Source organism: Lipophrys pholis (genome assembly GCF_963383615.2).
Source record: "Lipophrys pholis genome assembly, chromosome: 9".
Classification (NCBI taxonomy): domain Eukaryota; kingdom Metazoa; phylum Chordata; class Actinopteri; order Blenniiformes; family Blenniidae; genus Lipophrys; species Lipophrys pholis.
This window is the reverse complement of record NC_137639.1, coordinates 12,367,578-12,384,619: the sequence shown is the minus strand read 5'-3', so window position 1 is coordinate 12,384,619 and position 17,042 is coordinate 12,367,578. Positions and strand designations below refer to the sequence as shown.

The 17,042-nt window shown below is 40.1% G+C and overlaps 1 protein-coding gene across 1 annotated transcript in view; it reads right to left on the bottom strand.

Annotated features, from left to right (window-relative positions):
* Positions 1 to 17,042, bottom strand: part of cdkal1 (CDK5 regulatory subunit associated protein 1-like 1) — a 259,787-nt gene that overhangs the window by 210,251 nt on the left and 32,494 nt on the right. Inside the window, exon 4 of the mRNA XM_080470764.1 lies at positions 278 to 362. Within this exon, the coding sequence (XP_080326890.1) occupies positions 278 to 362 (85 nt within the window). The remainder of the gene's footprint in view (positions 1 to 277; positions 363 to 17,042) is intronic.

The window sequence follows — 17,042 nt, the reverse complement described above, 5'->3', positions numbered from 1 at the left end:
ATAATTAGTTTTTTGGGCTACGTTGGAGCGGAAAGCTGAATTTTGAAAGTACCAAAATCCTCCTACATTTACTGCTGCATTTGAGAAGCTTTAAGGCCATTTCAAACCTGAAAAAAAATCTATTTAAATATAGGTTTATCTATTCAAATCTATTCGCCATATACGAAGGTGTTCTGACGAGCTGATTCACTTTCATCTAAATCTAATGAAAACGTAAAGAAACATCGTGCATGTAAGGTGTTAGTGTGTGCAGCTTCTTTTTTTTTTGTGTCATTACTTGATTGAGTTCCTGAAGTGGTCTTCTGCGGGGTTTTTCACAGTGCAGCTGTTGAGCAACCACAGATCTGCTTCTGTCGGGTCATCTGTGGAAAAGAAACGGTCTTTATTTTATGTGGAGCAGAAATACATGCGTGGCTTCGGGAAATCAAGGAACCTCGAATCTGGTCAACACATCATCACATCACAGATTGCATAAAGAAGAGAATTCGCAGAGCACGTCGCACTCTCAAAATGCAGAAACTACTTAATTGGTCTTTGGCGCAGTTCCTTGGTGCCTGAGGCACACAGTGGGTCAGCATTTCCACACAAAAGTCACACTCAAACGATCCCATGTGGTTTTATAATGTTTTTATAACCACTCTCAGTTCTCACCTCTATTTAAAGCAGCAAAATAGATTAAATTGTAGACCTTTATCTCACAACTAGATTACTTTGTTGTTGTTTTTTTTTTTTAAAGATAAGTTTATCTAACTATGTAAGGATACACAGTTCTCCCAGCCAAATGTTTTCTATGTGATTATTATTTAATTCTAGGGCTGGGCAAATAATTGATTTAATCTATTTATCAAATTTGTAGCTAAAAAAGATTTTTATTTTGCAAATTATCGGGGGTTTTTTACCCACAGTTTTTCAGCATTTTTTGCATTCCGTTCTACCATTCCTTGTGGGTTTCCGTAGTTGCTGTTGCACTTTTGCTTAAACCTGGGTTAAAGCTTGAACTTGCTGAATGACAGAGCCTCATTTACCTTTTATTTTGGAATTGTTCATATGTATTTTAGCTCCGAGTACAATCACAGCAATAAATACTTTTGACAATATATCTGATGGCTGCAGTCATTTTTAAGTGCATTGGGAAAAACTATCGAAAATCTAATCAAAACTTGAATTTTTCTTTCTTTTTTAAGCCAAATCGCTCAGCCCTATTCAATTAATTCAGTTCCACTTTGCCTTTGCTTTGAACTAATCAAGAATGTTGGATTCAGGTTTCTGAGAGCCAATAACAGTACCAGAGGTCTCAGTAACACAGTCAGACAAGTCCGAGTAATGTTAAATGCTTATTGTCCCTTTCCATTAAAGGCTTTGGCACTTTTCTCCTTATTTTGCTTTAATTACGCAACATAACTGTCATTGTTTCTATAAGAATTCTGTAAACTTGGAGAAATACACGTGTGAGATTATAGTGAGGGAACTTTTATTTATTAAATTTTTTAAACCAGTTGGGGACTCATGGACATTAATAATGAGTGTGAAAACACCAAACTTCCAGAAACAATGTCTTGCACACCCACAAAGATCTTTTGCAATTCCTTACACGCCATGCATTTGGTCCTCCAATGAACCAAACCTCCAATGAACCTCACTGAAGTCAATTTAGAAGTGGATTGATATTGTCTAGACCAGGTGTGTCCAAACTCGGCCCTGGAGGGCCGGCGTCCTGAATGTTTTAGTTCTCATCATACCTGAACGTAATGATGATGTCATCACCAAGGTTGTGAAAAAGCCCAATAACATTCAGAGTTTTCAGATGCATATATCATATCCTCCCCGTGCAACAACATTACGGCAGAAAATAATAGATTACGGTATGTAATGAGCGCTAAAAATTCATTAATTAGTAAAAAAAAAAAGAAAACATATCAGATGCTCAAAACAGGTCATTCGCCATTAGATTTAAACCATCTCTCACACACACACACACACACACACACACACACACACACACACACACACACACACACACACACACACACACACACACACACACACACACACACACACACACACACACACACACACACACACACACACACACACACACACACACACACACACACACACACACACACACACACACACACACACACACACAGGAGTGCCGCTCTGTGTGATGTTAAGCTCTGTTGTTTCTCAAGGCCATGGTGGCAAGCTTCGCATGGCGCTGCCAGGAGAGCTGTCACAAGCAAAGACACACACACTCGGGGAGTTATGGTACAGCGATGGTGGGGAGCCGCTCCTTTACGCCACATTGAACCAGATATTTCACTTAAAATCCGCCTCCCCGCTGCAGTCAAGCATACACACACCCACCCACACCCACACAAGTCTTCTGTGGAAGACTGGAGAAGGTGGATAAAAGAGAGATTACCAAGCACACCACACCTTGCCTGAGGTGAACGCTCCCGCAGACAAGGTGTGCAAACAATCCCTCTCTGGCAATTTCTGGACGGTGGGCAAACAATGGTGCAAGAGCAAGTTTATCAAATGACTCATTATTGAATACAAACTGTGCAAAATGGTTTTGTAGTCTAATGCTTTTTAGTTGCTCAATAATCATTACAGGTCAACATTTAGGCAAGCCACATTTTTATCAAGTCAGTTGCTCAGATGACGTCTAATTACAACAACAGTAACACAACTTATAATTCACAAAGCATGAACACGGAAACCACTGATCTTCAAAATATGAAAACACAGCCATGCGGGGCTTGAGGTGCGTTCGGTGATTGAATCAGACATTCAGCAAGATTTAATGATGCCTCACGCAAAAACAGAAGTACAGCTGCATGTCTCCAAAAAGCAATAAAGCAATATGAGTCACAGTGGTAAGACATGAATCATGTGTAGGGGTTTGTTTGTTTGTCTGTTTGTTTGGGCTTTGGTGGGTTGCAAGCAATAATTGTTTCTTTTGGGACGGGACTAAAAATACAAAGACTGAAAGAAAATAAATAAGAATACGAAGCGATCCTGAAGCTACAAATGTGTGAGAAACAGAAAAGAGCATGAAAGATAGCATAAGTTCAGCTGGCGAAAGGTGATAATTATGCCTGCTTTTATTTGTCTGGCAACACACACACACACACACACACACACACACACACACACACACACACACACACCCACGCACACACACACAGGGGGGCTGTAGTGGGAGTGGTCTTAGCTGTGTGGTTGCCGTCTCCTCTCTGTCCCGGGGGAGGCCTTCCAGACCAACAATAACAAGCTCTCCATCAATTTAACACACACACACACACACACGAACACACACGACAGGCATGAACATCTGCAAAACAGTCCTGTTCACACTGTCAGCACAACTTAAATAGCACACAAATAAAAACCCTACAGAGAATAACTATCTGGAAATGCACTGCTTGCACTGTTAAGACACACATATAATACATTAGGGGAGCGCCACATAGTATAGTTCATGATTCAAATAACTTTCAATAAAAAATGAAATGCATGATGAGATAATGGCTTCACTCCAGCTTAATATTAGGAGAACTATTTCCTCAGCAAACTGTTGCAATGATTCTAACAAATTACTGTAGGCTTTGCTCCTTTGAATCAAATATGTTTGTATTTATATTTTATGTACGATTACAGGAATAACAGCTATGTCATTAACGTCTCGCTCGCGAGCCAAACTTATCTGTTGTTCATGAATAACATGTGAAACAGGTGGTAGGTGGTAGGCGGAGTGACGGAGCAATTCATTGTCTCTTTGCCGTTGCATTGAATAGCAGTGCGACTGTGATTCCATCTTCGGACAACGTATGCATTATTTTCATGTCATAAAAGTCTGGCGTTCACATGGCAACATTTTGAAAAAGACGTCTATTTACAAGGAGTCTGCCGATTGAACATTGAAAATCATGTCGTTTGCATGCCAGGCCACCGGTTGGTGCTGTTGATCGTTTTCGTAATGAAACCACACACAGAGAACAATACGCTGTAAACATTTACAATGGTGAGGGCACGGACAGAAGTCGGACTTACTATTACAGGTGACTCTCGACTATAAAGTACAAAATACCACTGTCATGTATAAGGAACTTCAAAATGCAACGACAGTTTTTCATTTTCACTTGAAAACATTGTTGTGTGAACAAAGCCTTATGCACAACTACCACAATTTGCACAACAAACACAAACTATTTGATATTTGACAGCAATAGCACGAAAGAAAAAAAGATCAGATTCATCTCTTTAACAAATAGTTTTGTCTCCTTACACAACGTTGCTCTGAAAATCACCATCTTCTGTCCAAACAGTTAAATATTGTATCTTTTCAGTAAATTCTCACAAAAATGTGAAATATTATGTGACTTTGCCTATTGGAAAAGAAAGTTTTTAGTTTAGCAGAAGAAATTATTAATATTTAAAATCAATTTGAAAGACAAACAAAGAAAGACACTTGGACCTAATTATTGTAGTAGATTCATGTTGCTTAAAGCGAAATGCGAAGGCACTTTTTTTATGCAATTCACACTCTCCTCGCGCATCACTAGATATATTCAAGATACTCAATCAGGTCAAATAACACTTTGTTGTGGTGTATTTCTGGAAAGTGCGAGCAATATCTGACACAGATGGGGTGCAGAGTGAACAGCACACTGACAGACGCTGTCACGTTCTCACTGACGGTTGCTTTTGTTGCTTCTCCTTTCAAATTTCCATGTGATGAGGAAGTTATTGAGATATAGCAGCTATCAAACATGTGAAGATGATACGCTGCCCTTGCTGTCACATGGACAGAATGATCTTCATGATGCCTCCCGAAGATGTAAGAATGTGTATAGCTACATGAAATCATGAGGTTATAATAAATAAAGTTTAGTTTTTATTAAAATGAATTGTATTCCTCACTGTCTGGATAAACATCACAACAGGAGGACTCTTTTGTTTTTACATTATTAATTTGTGGGTGCATGACCTCCAAGTGACTCAGCAATAAAAAATAAAAAATAAAAAGCCCATACATTCCCACCACTTAAAAAAAAAAAAAAAAAAAAAGCTGCTCCTGGTAAAATCTCTGGAATCTTCCAATTTGCATGAGATTTGCAAAGGCAGAGGGGATCAGCCAATCACAGGGGATTTATTTGTCTGCTCTTTGCATGTCACAGCCCGGAGGCAACAGGAGGACGATTTGTTGGAACGGAATGTGCACGGAAACTGTTGACTTATCTTTTATCTGATGAGGGGAAGTCACAGAGGGTAAGACATGCTTCCTGCTGTGTGTGAGTGAGAGAGAGAGAGAGAGAGAGAGAGAGAGAGAGAGAGAGAGAGAGAGAGAGAGAGAGAGAGAGAGAGAGAGAGAGAGAGAGAGAGAGAGAGAGAGAGAGCACGATTGTGTCAGGTAAGTCAACAGCCCCGTTTCACACGAGGCCGCCAGCCTTTGCGAAACACTGTGGACCCCCTCTAACCATGTCTGACTTTGACAGTGAAGCAAAACCCAGGAGAACTCACACTCATGGAAACGTGCCTGTGCGCGTTCTAATTTGTTCAGGTGAGAGTCCTCTCAAACTGATGAAGTCACTCAAATAAGGGAAAAAAATGTCTTCCGGTACACACAGGCAAATCCAGTCGACCTAATTCAGTTACTTTGAGTAACTCATTTAAATATATGAGAGTAGAAATCTTCAAAACAAGCCGCAACCTGCTCCCTCTTCTCTATTACTACTAATACTCCTCATCAATTTGGTATGTTAGTCTTATAGGTTATGCTTAGGATTTATCAAATCTTAGTAGTTTTTTTGGTGTTGTTTCATAGTGAACATATTTGATAACTACATGTGACATTAAACTATTTTCTCTCTCTTGTGCTGATGACGTGCAGGCTTCTCTTTTCAAATTTAGAAATTTGTGGGAAACTTTAAAGTTTATCCATTAGACAACATGCTGGCTGCTTTTGTTTATTTGTGATGCTTTACTTCGTGCTGTTGATCCATTGGATCTAGGCTCTATTTATGTAACATTTTCAAGTGAAAATGGAAACCTTTCTTTGCATTATGGGTTTCTATTGACATGACAGCGTTGCCTGGAGACACTGGAAATGCAACTTTTTGAAAACGCTCCGACTCCGTCTCCATGTCGATGGACAACAACGCAACGCAATCGACCATAACAGCAATGGCGGCCTCCAGAGTGTCAGGACTCCCCGTCCATATTGTCTTGAGACCTGGTAGTTTTATCGTTGAGAATTACCCCGACAGCAATCCAACTTTGTCGACTGTCCATACAAATGTTTTCCCATTGTTAATGTTTATAGCGTACTGTTCTCAGTGCACGTGCGTGGTTTCAATACAAAAACAATCAACAGCGCCAACTCTTGGTCTGGCATCCTAACTGCATTGTTTTCAGTGTTTCGGCCATTTCTGCGTAAACGGACGTCATTATCAAAACACTGCCGTGTAAACGCACATTTTTTTTCTTCAACAAAAATGCAAAAACAATGTGTTTCACTTTAAAGAAGATTTTTAGCACACAATTGAGTTGTGGAAGGTACAAGTTTGCTACATTGGATTTTTGATATTTGTAGCTTTACACTAACTCCTGCTGGCGGGGGGTGAATGCTGAGGCGACTCGCTAAACAATTTTCCTCTTCCATTCAGTCACACACTTACAAAAGGTGCACAGACACACATACAGACAGTGATGACACTACTTCACTCAGTCTCCAGCCTTTAGATGAAAAGCCCATTTTATAATAATCTCCATTCGACCACAACATATTGGTATTTTTATTTTTTTTATATATATATGTGTGTGTTTGTGAGTCTCTCTATGAACAAATATAAGGAATTCCACCAATCTCAACTGTTGACCTCACAATACACAAAAAGAAATTGGCCTCTGCCCAGGCGCGTGCAAGCGTATACAGTCATTCCTCCATTTGTTGTGTGCATGTGTATGGCGGTGCACCCAAGCTTATTCTTAAAAAAAACAACCCCCATGACCGACCCAAATGACTAAATCTAATCCATGAGGTTATTCCTTGTGAGTGCCTCTGTGTGTGCCTGTTTGTGAATCTGTGATGTTCACCCTAAATTCACCCCGAACCCAAATCAGAGAGAAGAGAGCGGGATATTGAAAATTCAGCACCTGTGGTCAGTGCGTGTGGGGAAAGGGTCATACATAACACATTTCAATCACTCTGCTCCCTATGGAGATGAGGCAAAAGAGTCATGGGAGCAGGTGCAGTCACCAAATAAGTACGGACAGAGAGATGGACAAAAGACCAAAAAAAAGACAGGGAGAGAGAAAGACCAGATATGGTTATCACTGTACGTGAAGAGAGACAAAGACAGACAGACATGTAGTGTATCAACACTACATGTAGTCATAAAAAAAAGCAGTCATAAAAAAAATATATTGTGAATTCAAAGCAGCTGAGTTTAGAAATGAGTACCATGAGTGTCAATAAGTACAATTTTAGTAACTTATTTTTGAACGAATTCTATGAATAAAATATAAATATGAGACACACTTAAGACTTGTATTTGCGCATGCCTGTAATGCTTGTGAATTGACCCACAGGTGTATGCAGAGGAACAGAGGTGAGGCTCAGCTGCCGGGTCAAAAAGCAGAGAAACAAACACAATAACAGGCAGAATGGGAATAGGAGCATTTCCCGGAAATCATACGTACTGTATGCAGATGTGCCACTTTGCAAATAAATACTGTAAATTCAACTCAGTTGTTTACAGTAAAATAAAATTGAAACAGCTGCGTATCACACTAAGAAACTCGGCATATTTGTCTGTTTCTCTAAGCGTAGCAGTTTAAAGCCCATTATGTGCAATTTTCCTTGATGCCAAGAAGCAAGGTAATAAGACCAATAAAGGTTTTTTTTTTACCACTGCACATTAAAATGTAATGTAATCGAATGCAAAGCATAAAAACTTAATCTCAAGTGCAACCCGTGATGAAAAGAGTGTTCCTGTTATTTCATTTCAACGTGAACTCGCCTGAACTGCTTTGCTTTGCCGGCTCATCCTCTAGCTAAAGCGCAACATGTGTTTTTCAATATTATCTCTATAATACCAGGAATGCGGGATTGAAAATCGCCATTGTGCAATGGTTTGCACTATTGACTTCACGCTTACACAGAAACGGTCCCTGGTGTGTACAGCCAAGGTAAAGGTAACATACATGGGATTTGCTTTTATACCACAATAAATGAGTTTCTCCTCGTCCGTGATGGCGCTTAAGAAAACCAAAGAACGAGTCAAGGCACGGCGGCGTTGCATGCACTGAGCCACATAGAGGGAGACTGGCTGCGATCTAACCTACTGAGACCCGAAGCAACAATTGCATTCGTCCCTTTATGATCGTTAGCGATGGTCTTGAGCTTCTCCATTTAGAGTTGAAAGGGACGAGATTTCACTTTTTTCCACATGTATTTAAACATATTTTGATGAATTTCACTAGTCACTTCTTCAATACAGCGAAAATTAAAAGCATTTATTCAAAAGAACGAATGGGCTATTTGGATTGAATGTTCAGATGAAGAATAAATGTCTTCGAAACCTTTTCCATATTAGTTGCTTATAAAAATATATATATCTAGTTCTGTATAAAAGTCCCAAGTCCAGGGCAAACAAAATGTAATGAACCAAAAACAAACAAACTGTTTTTAATACTGAATGTCTATATTGGATACAGAGGCATTACACATTCATAGAGCTTCTGAAAAGGAAGTTTAATTTGAGATTTAACAACTTGTCAAAACTTCTCTGTGGACCCTGTGCTCCCACTATGCAGAATAAGATCAGAAAATGAATCAAAGGGGATTTTGGACCATCGTTCTCGACAGAATTGCTTTAGCAGTGCCATATTCTGAGGATATTCGCTGCAAACAGATCCCTTAAAGCTCATAACTCATCATCTCCAGGCCTGAGTTTTGACTGGGCCCCTACAACTAAATCTTTTTTGTGGTGCATTTATTTCCATGTTTAGGGGTTCAGCTGCAGCAACAAGCTGGAACTGGACTTCAGCTGGAACATAGCCACTTTAACATTGTCCCCTACATTAGCCTGATCATAATTTTCCATTCCATTCGATAGGTTTAAGACCGTGTGCCAGCAAATAAGCCTCAAATCGTGACACTCCCATTACTGTAATTCACCATAGGAATGAAGCTCTCATGTATGCAGCAGGCTTTTTAGACCGTTAGGTACAGGAAAGTGAGGTAAATTAGATCTTATTTACATGACGATCTACTAGCGTGAACTCAGAGAAGAACAGGAGAGACTGAAAACACTATAGTTTGCAAGGCAAGGTCAGTAGTTGGTGCTGTATTTTATTTACTACGAGCACGCACGCATTCACACACAATAGTACGATATAAACCTTCAAGCTCCTTCAAACCGTCTTCCCCTGTATGGGCACGCTCAGTCTCTGCTGAACGTAAGAAACATGGGAGAAGCACAGTTCAATTCAAGAGAGTGAATGCTATTCAAACATTACTCTGGGATCTGTCATTGTTATCGTCGTGGATCTACTTGCACATGGGCAGAGTCGCTAGGTATGACAGAGTTTGCACACAACCCAATAAATCAATAAAAAACCCACCAAAAGCACCTGTTAACAAACCACAAAAATAACTGATCTAAAATGCTTCAGAGAGACACTTCACCAATAACTATCACTGATGACGGAGTCCAGCAGAGGAGATCGGTTGTCTTTTAAAATTAATTTGTAAACGTGAGTCAGAAGAAGGAGCAATTCATTGAAATGTGAGTTTAAAATGTTTTTGCTGTGCTTGTTGGAAATTATTTTCTTAATGTTCTATATAGCATATTTTATAAAAACTCAACAGACGTTGTGAAAAGAACGTGAAATATGTTTAAACCAAGTCTAAAAACCAATCTGTCTCTGCACATGTGCAGCACTTTTGGTTTCAGATGTTGACCACCGCCGAGTCAGAGGCCGATTTCAGCGACTCGCAACGACATTCACAGTTTCCGTTTAAAATTGTTGTCGTTTAAACCATTAGACACTCCCCCAACAGGATTGTGTCATGTCAGGGTTGTATTTGGCAAACTGTAGACAAAGACATATCAACAAGATGAATTTTAAATAAGCTGCCTCTTTCCTGGTTTCCTACTCAGAACACTTTACGTGTTCTAAAGTTTTGCATATAACTAAATCATGAGAAAAGATGTTCAATGTAAAACTTTAATCATCTGTTGCTTTTCAAGTGAACTCCGCCAGGTTCAGGATGCTAAAGAGAACTCACTGTACTGAATAAATGGACAACACTCTATTCAGTAAACAGTTGGTCCTACTTGGACTAGTACATAACTAACGTCTTGGAGATTACTTTGTCACTCCTGCCAGTCAAATGGAAATGTTATGCAAATCTTTGTGCGGCAAGGCAAGGTTCACACAACCAGACCAGAAAGCATCAATGTTGGAAATTCTGATTTGTTCTGATAAGTAAGTAAAAGATTCCTTCCTCAGACGAATGGCAAAGTATAAGCCCAGTCTGGATCAAAAACTACCGTTATTCACACACTGTTCAATATGTAATAGACTCAAACCCAGAATCACATGATGTGAAAGTAAAAACATTTACTACAAAGTGCAGAAGTTTATTTTATGATGTTTGAGATTCTCTATAATGAATAATCCAACATATCTTGAATTTAGACACTCAGGCTAGAACAGTAAAGAGTGAATTTATTGTACCATGGAGCGGATACGAAGGTCTTTGACACGCAGCCCCTAATTAAAGATGTAATCTTAGTTGTAAACGATCTGTTTATAACATAATATTCTGCTGTGAGTCACGCAATAGTGGGGTCAAGAAATGAGTATAAATCCTGACTGGTCTTAAAGTCTGAACATCATACATTTCACCATACAGCACAGCATATGACCGCGTCAATATAACGTCCGTTATGTTCTTGCCGTGTCAAGTGTCACTACGCGGGATGTATTAGGCACAAGGCAAACATTTGAACTTCCACGTATATTAGGTATGTTGGAAATGGAAGAAAGAGGCAAATATAAGATCTGAGAGACTTTGAAAAGAGTGTATGATTGCTAGACAACTGGTTCAGAGCTCTTTTAGGGGGTGTCTTTTTCTGCAAAGACCAGTACCTGCAAAAAAGTGATCTGAGCTGGAAATGGTCACAGGTGGACAAAATGAATGTGCCGCAGGACCACCGGCTGCTCGGGGACGTTGTCCGATCCAAAACAAAAGCAAAGCAAACTGCTCAAACAGTAAATACTGGTTCTGAGGGAAAAAGACTCGGAACAAGTAAAACATCACAGTTTGATGTGTTTGGGACTGTGTAGCTGCACATCAGGCAGGATTCACTTAAAGGAAGTCGGTGTGCACAACATGATGCTGCAGGCGATGTTCTGCTGGAAAACCTCTGATCCTGAACTTCATGTTGATTTGGGTACTTTGGCTCGTCCTATCTCAACCACGTTGAAGGACAAATACAACCTGCCAATGGTAGATGGAGCGGCCATTGGAGTAATGCACACAGTACAGACCTGTTTGAGCAAGGTGGGAAGTGCTGGACAATTAAATGTAATCTATAGAGGGTTTGTATCCTACGGGACTTTAACAATCTGTTGCAGAAACGTTGATGCCTCCAGATATTTTCAGAGGTCGGCGCCATCTTCACTGAAAAATGTGGCATGTAAAATATGTGGTCACAATGATATGGCTGACTGCTGCAACTTTAGGTAACACACAACACAAATATCATAGACATATAGCTCGTAATTAAAGAATACAAAAAGGATGAAACCGTACCTTCTTGTGACATGGAAAATCAGTCCCTTTAGGAGGAACCTCCTCAAACGCAGAGTAACATTTGAAGAAATAAAACTATAAAAAAAACAAGGTAAGTAAATTGATAACAGGATGGAACGAAGAGAGTTCAAATAGCACTAAATTAAAGGAGTCATACTGAAAGCAAAGGGCTTTGTGGAAGTAAGACACTAGTAATTTAAAGCTTCAATCACCTCGCACCCACCTAATATTTTACCACAACATCTAGAAACAGCCACCACTTTTCCGCTGGTTTGTTTCCTCCACGTAATATATTTTCAAATTGTTCTGTAATTTCCTTGGTCCACACGACCACAGGAGAGGAGGTTCTCCCGCGTTTCACTTAACCACAACACATTACATCGACTCGCTTTAAGTCTTTCCTTCTGCTTTCTTAAGTCACTGGTGAATGCCCACGTGTTACCAGATGAGCCACACACAAAACATTCCTTGTTATTTTCAGTTATTTTAGATTCTTCAGTGCTCATTGCAATTTAAGTCCCAAATGACTATAAATAAGAGAATAAAGACACATTCACAATGCAGTTGTTCGATTTGCATTCAAGGAGAGAAAATTATACGTTAGACCTTTTCAGTTAGTAAAAGCAGTGAATGTATCAAGTCCATCTGTGCTTAGTAATATATGGGCCTTGATAGTTTTGATGAATCTTTACACAATCAAGCGTGATGAAACACTATGTATATGCACTTGTTTTATTTTTCCTATCTGCAATAAAGCTGTACAAACATGTCCAAAAGCAGGTCTGTAATTTAGCAAGCACACAGGTATTACAGGAACTTTCACTTACTGGTACTGTGCTCTGTATAATTGAAAACGTTAGTATTTATATGATTGCACCCTAAAATCTGAAACAGCAGTTTTGCTTTCGAGGACACGGGAGCTCCCGGGGTGATTACTCTGCAAACAGAGCCTGTCTGCCAGGAGAGTACAGAACATTTTAAGTTTTCGCTGATTATAAAGTCTCCAGCTTGAGATTTGCAGGCAGTTCAGGGGAGTTCAGTGCAGTCAGATTGTGTATATTTATGTAGGAAAAGGAGCGCTGGGGATTTTAGCTTTCCAAGCACCATAAACCTTTCATAGAGCCTCCTTCGGTTATTTCTCTCGATGATAGATATACATCATACATAGCCTCACTTTCCTTGGTACCATCGTGACTGGAGTATCGTATTTTCCATTTCAGACAGACATATTTAACAAGTTTCCAAACTCTCTCTGACACTCTCCCACCAGTTATATACACATGGTTTAAGTTATCTATCTTCTAACTTGAATCTACTGAAGGGCGAGGCCGACTCAGTCCAACGGACGTTTCAAATTTCTATGTTAACTGCTTTCTCTGCCAAATTTGGATTCTATTTCTCAGGCTGATCACTGTTTGGATGTCCATTCATTTCTCTAGACGCGGTAAACTACCTTCTGGTCTTCTGCCCTGCTGGATGATATATGAGGGAGAAGGCTGAGACATTTGGAGTGAGTGTGTGTGTGTGTGTGTGTGTGTGTGTGTGTGTGTGTGTGTGTGTGTGTGTGTGTGTGTGTGTGTGTGTGTGTGTGTGTGTGTGTGTGTGTGTGTGTGTGTGTGTGTGTGTGTGTGTGTGTGTGTGTGTGTGTGTGTGTGTGTGTGTGTGTGTGTGTGTGTGTGTGTGTGTGTGTGTGTGTGTGTGTGTCTATGGCTGAGAGAGAAAAAGAAGAGGCAGACAGCAGCCCTAGGGGTCAATATGATGCTCCTGGTGCTTCACATACAGACCACGCCATGACCCACTTTCCACCTCATCCCACACACACCCCCAGACACCCCCACCAACCCCAACATGCACAGATGAGCATGTACGCGCGCACACACACACACACACACACACACACACACACACACACACACACACACACACACACACACACACACACACACACACACACACACACACACACACACACACACACACACACACACACACACACACACACACACACACACACACACCAACTTGTCTTTCCCTTGTTATTTCTGTCCTCTACCCTCCATCCATTCCACCCTCTATCTCAAACACATCGTCTTTCCTCCTCCACGGCCCCCGCTCCCATCGCTCATCTTTAATACACACACACACACACACACCCCCACACACACACCCCCACCCACCCACACACACACACACACACAGGACATTCTAACCTTGGGAAACAGTGCAGTGGTGGTTTATAGGGGTAAGCATGCTGGGGCAAGGGGTGGCTTTGGGGTGAATGGACACACTTGACTGAGCTAACAAGGCCTGTATGGGCTTCCTCGCAGATAGCCTGACCGGACAGCTGGATGCCAGGCGGCTGACTGGCTGAGAGGACAGGTGGACCGGAGGGCAGGGTGAGGCGCTGACCCAATCCCCCATGGTAGAAGTCAAATACAGAGATCAGTGTCATAAATTGTGTCCCAGCAAAGATTTGGCAACACTTTATTTCCACATTTAATCGCAAAATATATAGAAAGTGCCCATTTCTAGTCTTTTGCAATGTATATGTTTGGAATGAATGAATGAATGAATACATTTACAAATAAAGACACAAACATATCACAATAATTATCAGATCACAACATCTCGACTATGATAAAGTCATATAACCATTTTTTATCTAAGGGGATTCAGGAAGACACTTTGAACTCTGTTTAAAGTTACTCTCCCAGAAAAAAATCTTTAAAACATACTTCCCATAAAAGGTATCACTTCTGCACAGAGAAAAAACTCATTCCCACAAATTTCCAATCCGCAGTCACCTAAATCAATCACATCTAAGTTTACAAACAAACTGGAATATGTAGCCAAAAAACTGTGTTTATGTTTCCTAACTGACATCTTGTTCGGAAATCTGCCGTATGGGTTTCTGGGATATCAAAGATGGCGTTGCAGCAGCTCAAGCGGAAATATCAACATTTGACCGATTCAGAAAAAAAAAGCCAGACCTTCTTAAAGAAAGAGTATTCAAGCCACAAGAATAATTTTAAATGTTTTCATAATGATCGTTAATAATTTTTCCCATCAAGATCTCGCGAGATCAAGGGTACAAACGAGATCTTGCCTCCGGAATCTTCCGGTGTCTCCGTGGCCGCAAGATGTCAACAAACCTGGGTATGTTCTGCAAAATTTAAAGGCCGAAAAAATGTGTTTTTATGAGTGTAATGGCAAAAATCCTTCGGAAAGGTATTGATAACATAATAAAGACATACATCAACAAGTAAAACTGGGCCGTAAGAAGCTCCACACCACCAGGGAAGGGGATGGGTACCGAATTAGGTACTTTCATAGATACCGACTGAATTCCATCAGTACTACCGAGCACCGATTCACGTAAAATCAAACGGTACCATTTCTTGGTACCTAAACACGTCCTTGTGACTGAGGGAGTGGAGCTGGGTTTTAATTTGCACACTATTAAAAAAGAACACCGCTGGTTATAGTTAAGGGTTTTCATGTTGAAGAAATTTGTGAAACAACAGTGACGTTACGATACAAACAGTTGAATGGTGTTTTTATATGTTTGCTAAATCTTACATATTGAGAAATAAATATGTTAAATTGAAAATTGGTATCGTTGAGTATCGGTATCGATTCCAATTTGAAAGGTACCGATCTCCAATTTTCGGTAGTAATTGCTGGTTTTTGCAAACATACAAACATTTTCATCATGTATACAACAAAGACAAACTTAATAGTTTAAATATAAAGATTACTATGGCACTATTTTACCAGTCCTGCCCACCCCAGATGAAATTGGGCTGTATATTCCTCCCGGACTAAATGTGTTTGACACCCCTGCTATAAATGGAGCAATGTGACTAATTGTCTAGGTGGGATCATTCATGTTTGTATCGCCACTTCATGTGCTGCACTCCAACAGAGGGAACAAAGCACCTCGTGAACAAAACACAATCGACGCATTTTAGATTCCACCAATGACAAAATGAAAGTGAGAAAATTAAAGAGGTACACTGAAATATTTACGGTAGGAATCTAAAGAACAAAAAAAATCGATCGTACTTTTCCGACTTTAAGTCGCACATGAGCATAAGTCGCATATATAAAAAAAGCATCGCGAAGGGAGAAGGGGGGAAAACATACAACGTGCACTAGCGTGTAAGTCGCATTTATTTTTTCAGAACTGCATTGTTGATAATCATCGTCCAGCTGCTGTTCCAGAACCATCTGTGATTTTGTTCCTCAGCTTTGTCGGTCACACATTTAGCCCACAATGAGCCTTTGTTTTTCTTTCAGGTAAGAGTTTCTTTGCTGTTTTTTCCAGTCCCTTACAAGTTTCCCAGACAATCCAAACTCTTACTGCTACTTTGTTTCTGTGTTCCACTGCATATATTTTCCTGATTTTTAGTTTAAATTATTTGAGCGACATTTAGTTCTTGCTCTCAGTCAAATACAGAAATAATGGATTTTTTTTTTGAGGCAATGCAGCAGCATTTTGTTGTCATGCAATGTCATCTAGTGGTTCCAGATAGTAAGTTTCTATATATTTCAGTAAATAAGCTCCATGAAAAGCCAAACAAAAACAAAACAAAAGTATGGCTTCTAGTTGACAATCTACAGCAAACTTTACCCATAAACAAACGACCAACGTTTTAATACCAGTAAACCAATATGAAGAGAATTAGACCCTCTGCACCTTGCTGACTGAGATTCCCTACACTTTCAGACATTAATGACAATAATAGACAATAGAGAATAAAAGATAAACTGAGACACTAGTAAAAAATAATAAACAATTTTATGGCCCTAAAGAAGAAAACGATATTTTTTTCTTATCATTTGAACATCTACAATAGAAATGGCAGCAAAAGCAAGTAAGCAACAAGTCATCCCACAGTCTCTGTAGGGATAAATCGCACGGGGCGGTGAAAAGAATGACCCAAAAGTAACAGCTCCAGTCATACACACGCAGTCATATTCCCAAAGCATGTGCGTGAGAATAGGTGTGCAAAGAGAGACGAGCTGGGCATGTCGAGCTGGGTCAACAGGAGAGATTCCCAGCTGAAAACATTTCAGTCTAAAAGGCTCCCTCCTTTCCTTGGGGAAAGATGGGGAGTCCGCTTGCGAGTGTGTGAGTGTGTGTGTGTGTGTGCGCGCGCGCGTGTACATTTCCCTTACTGACGTGGCAAATTGTGAATGGGCC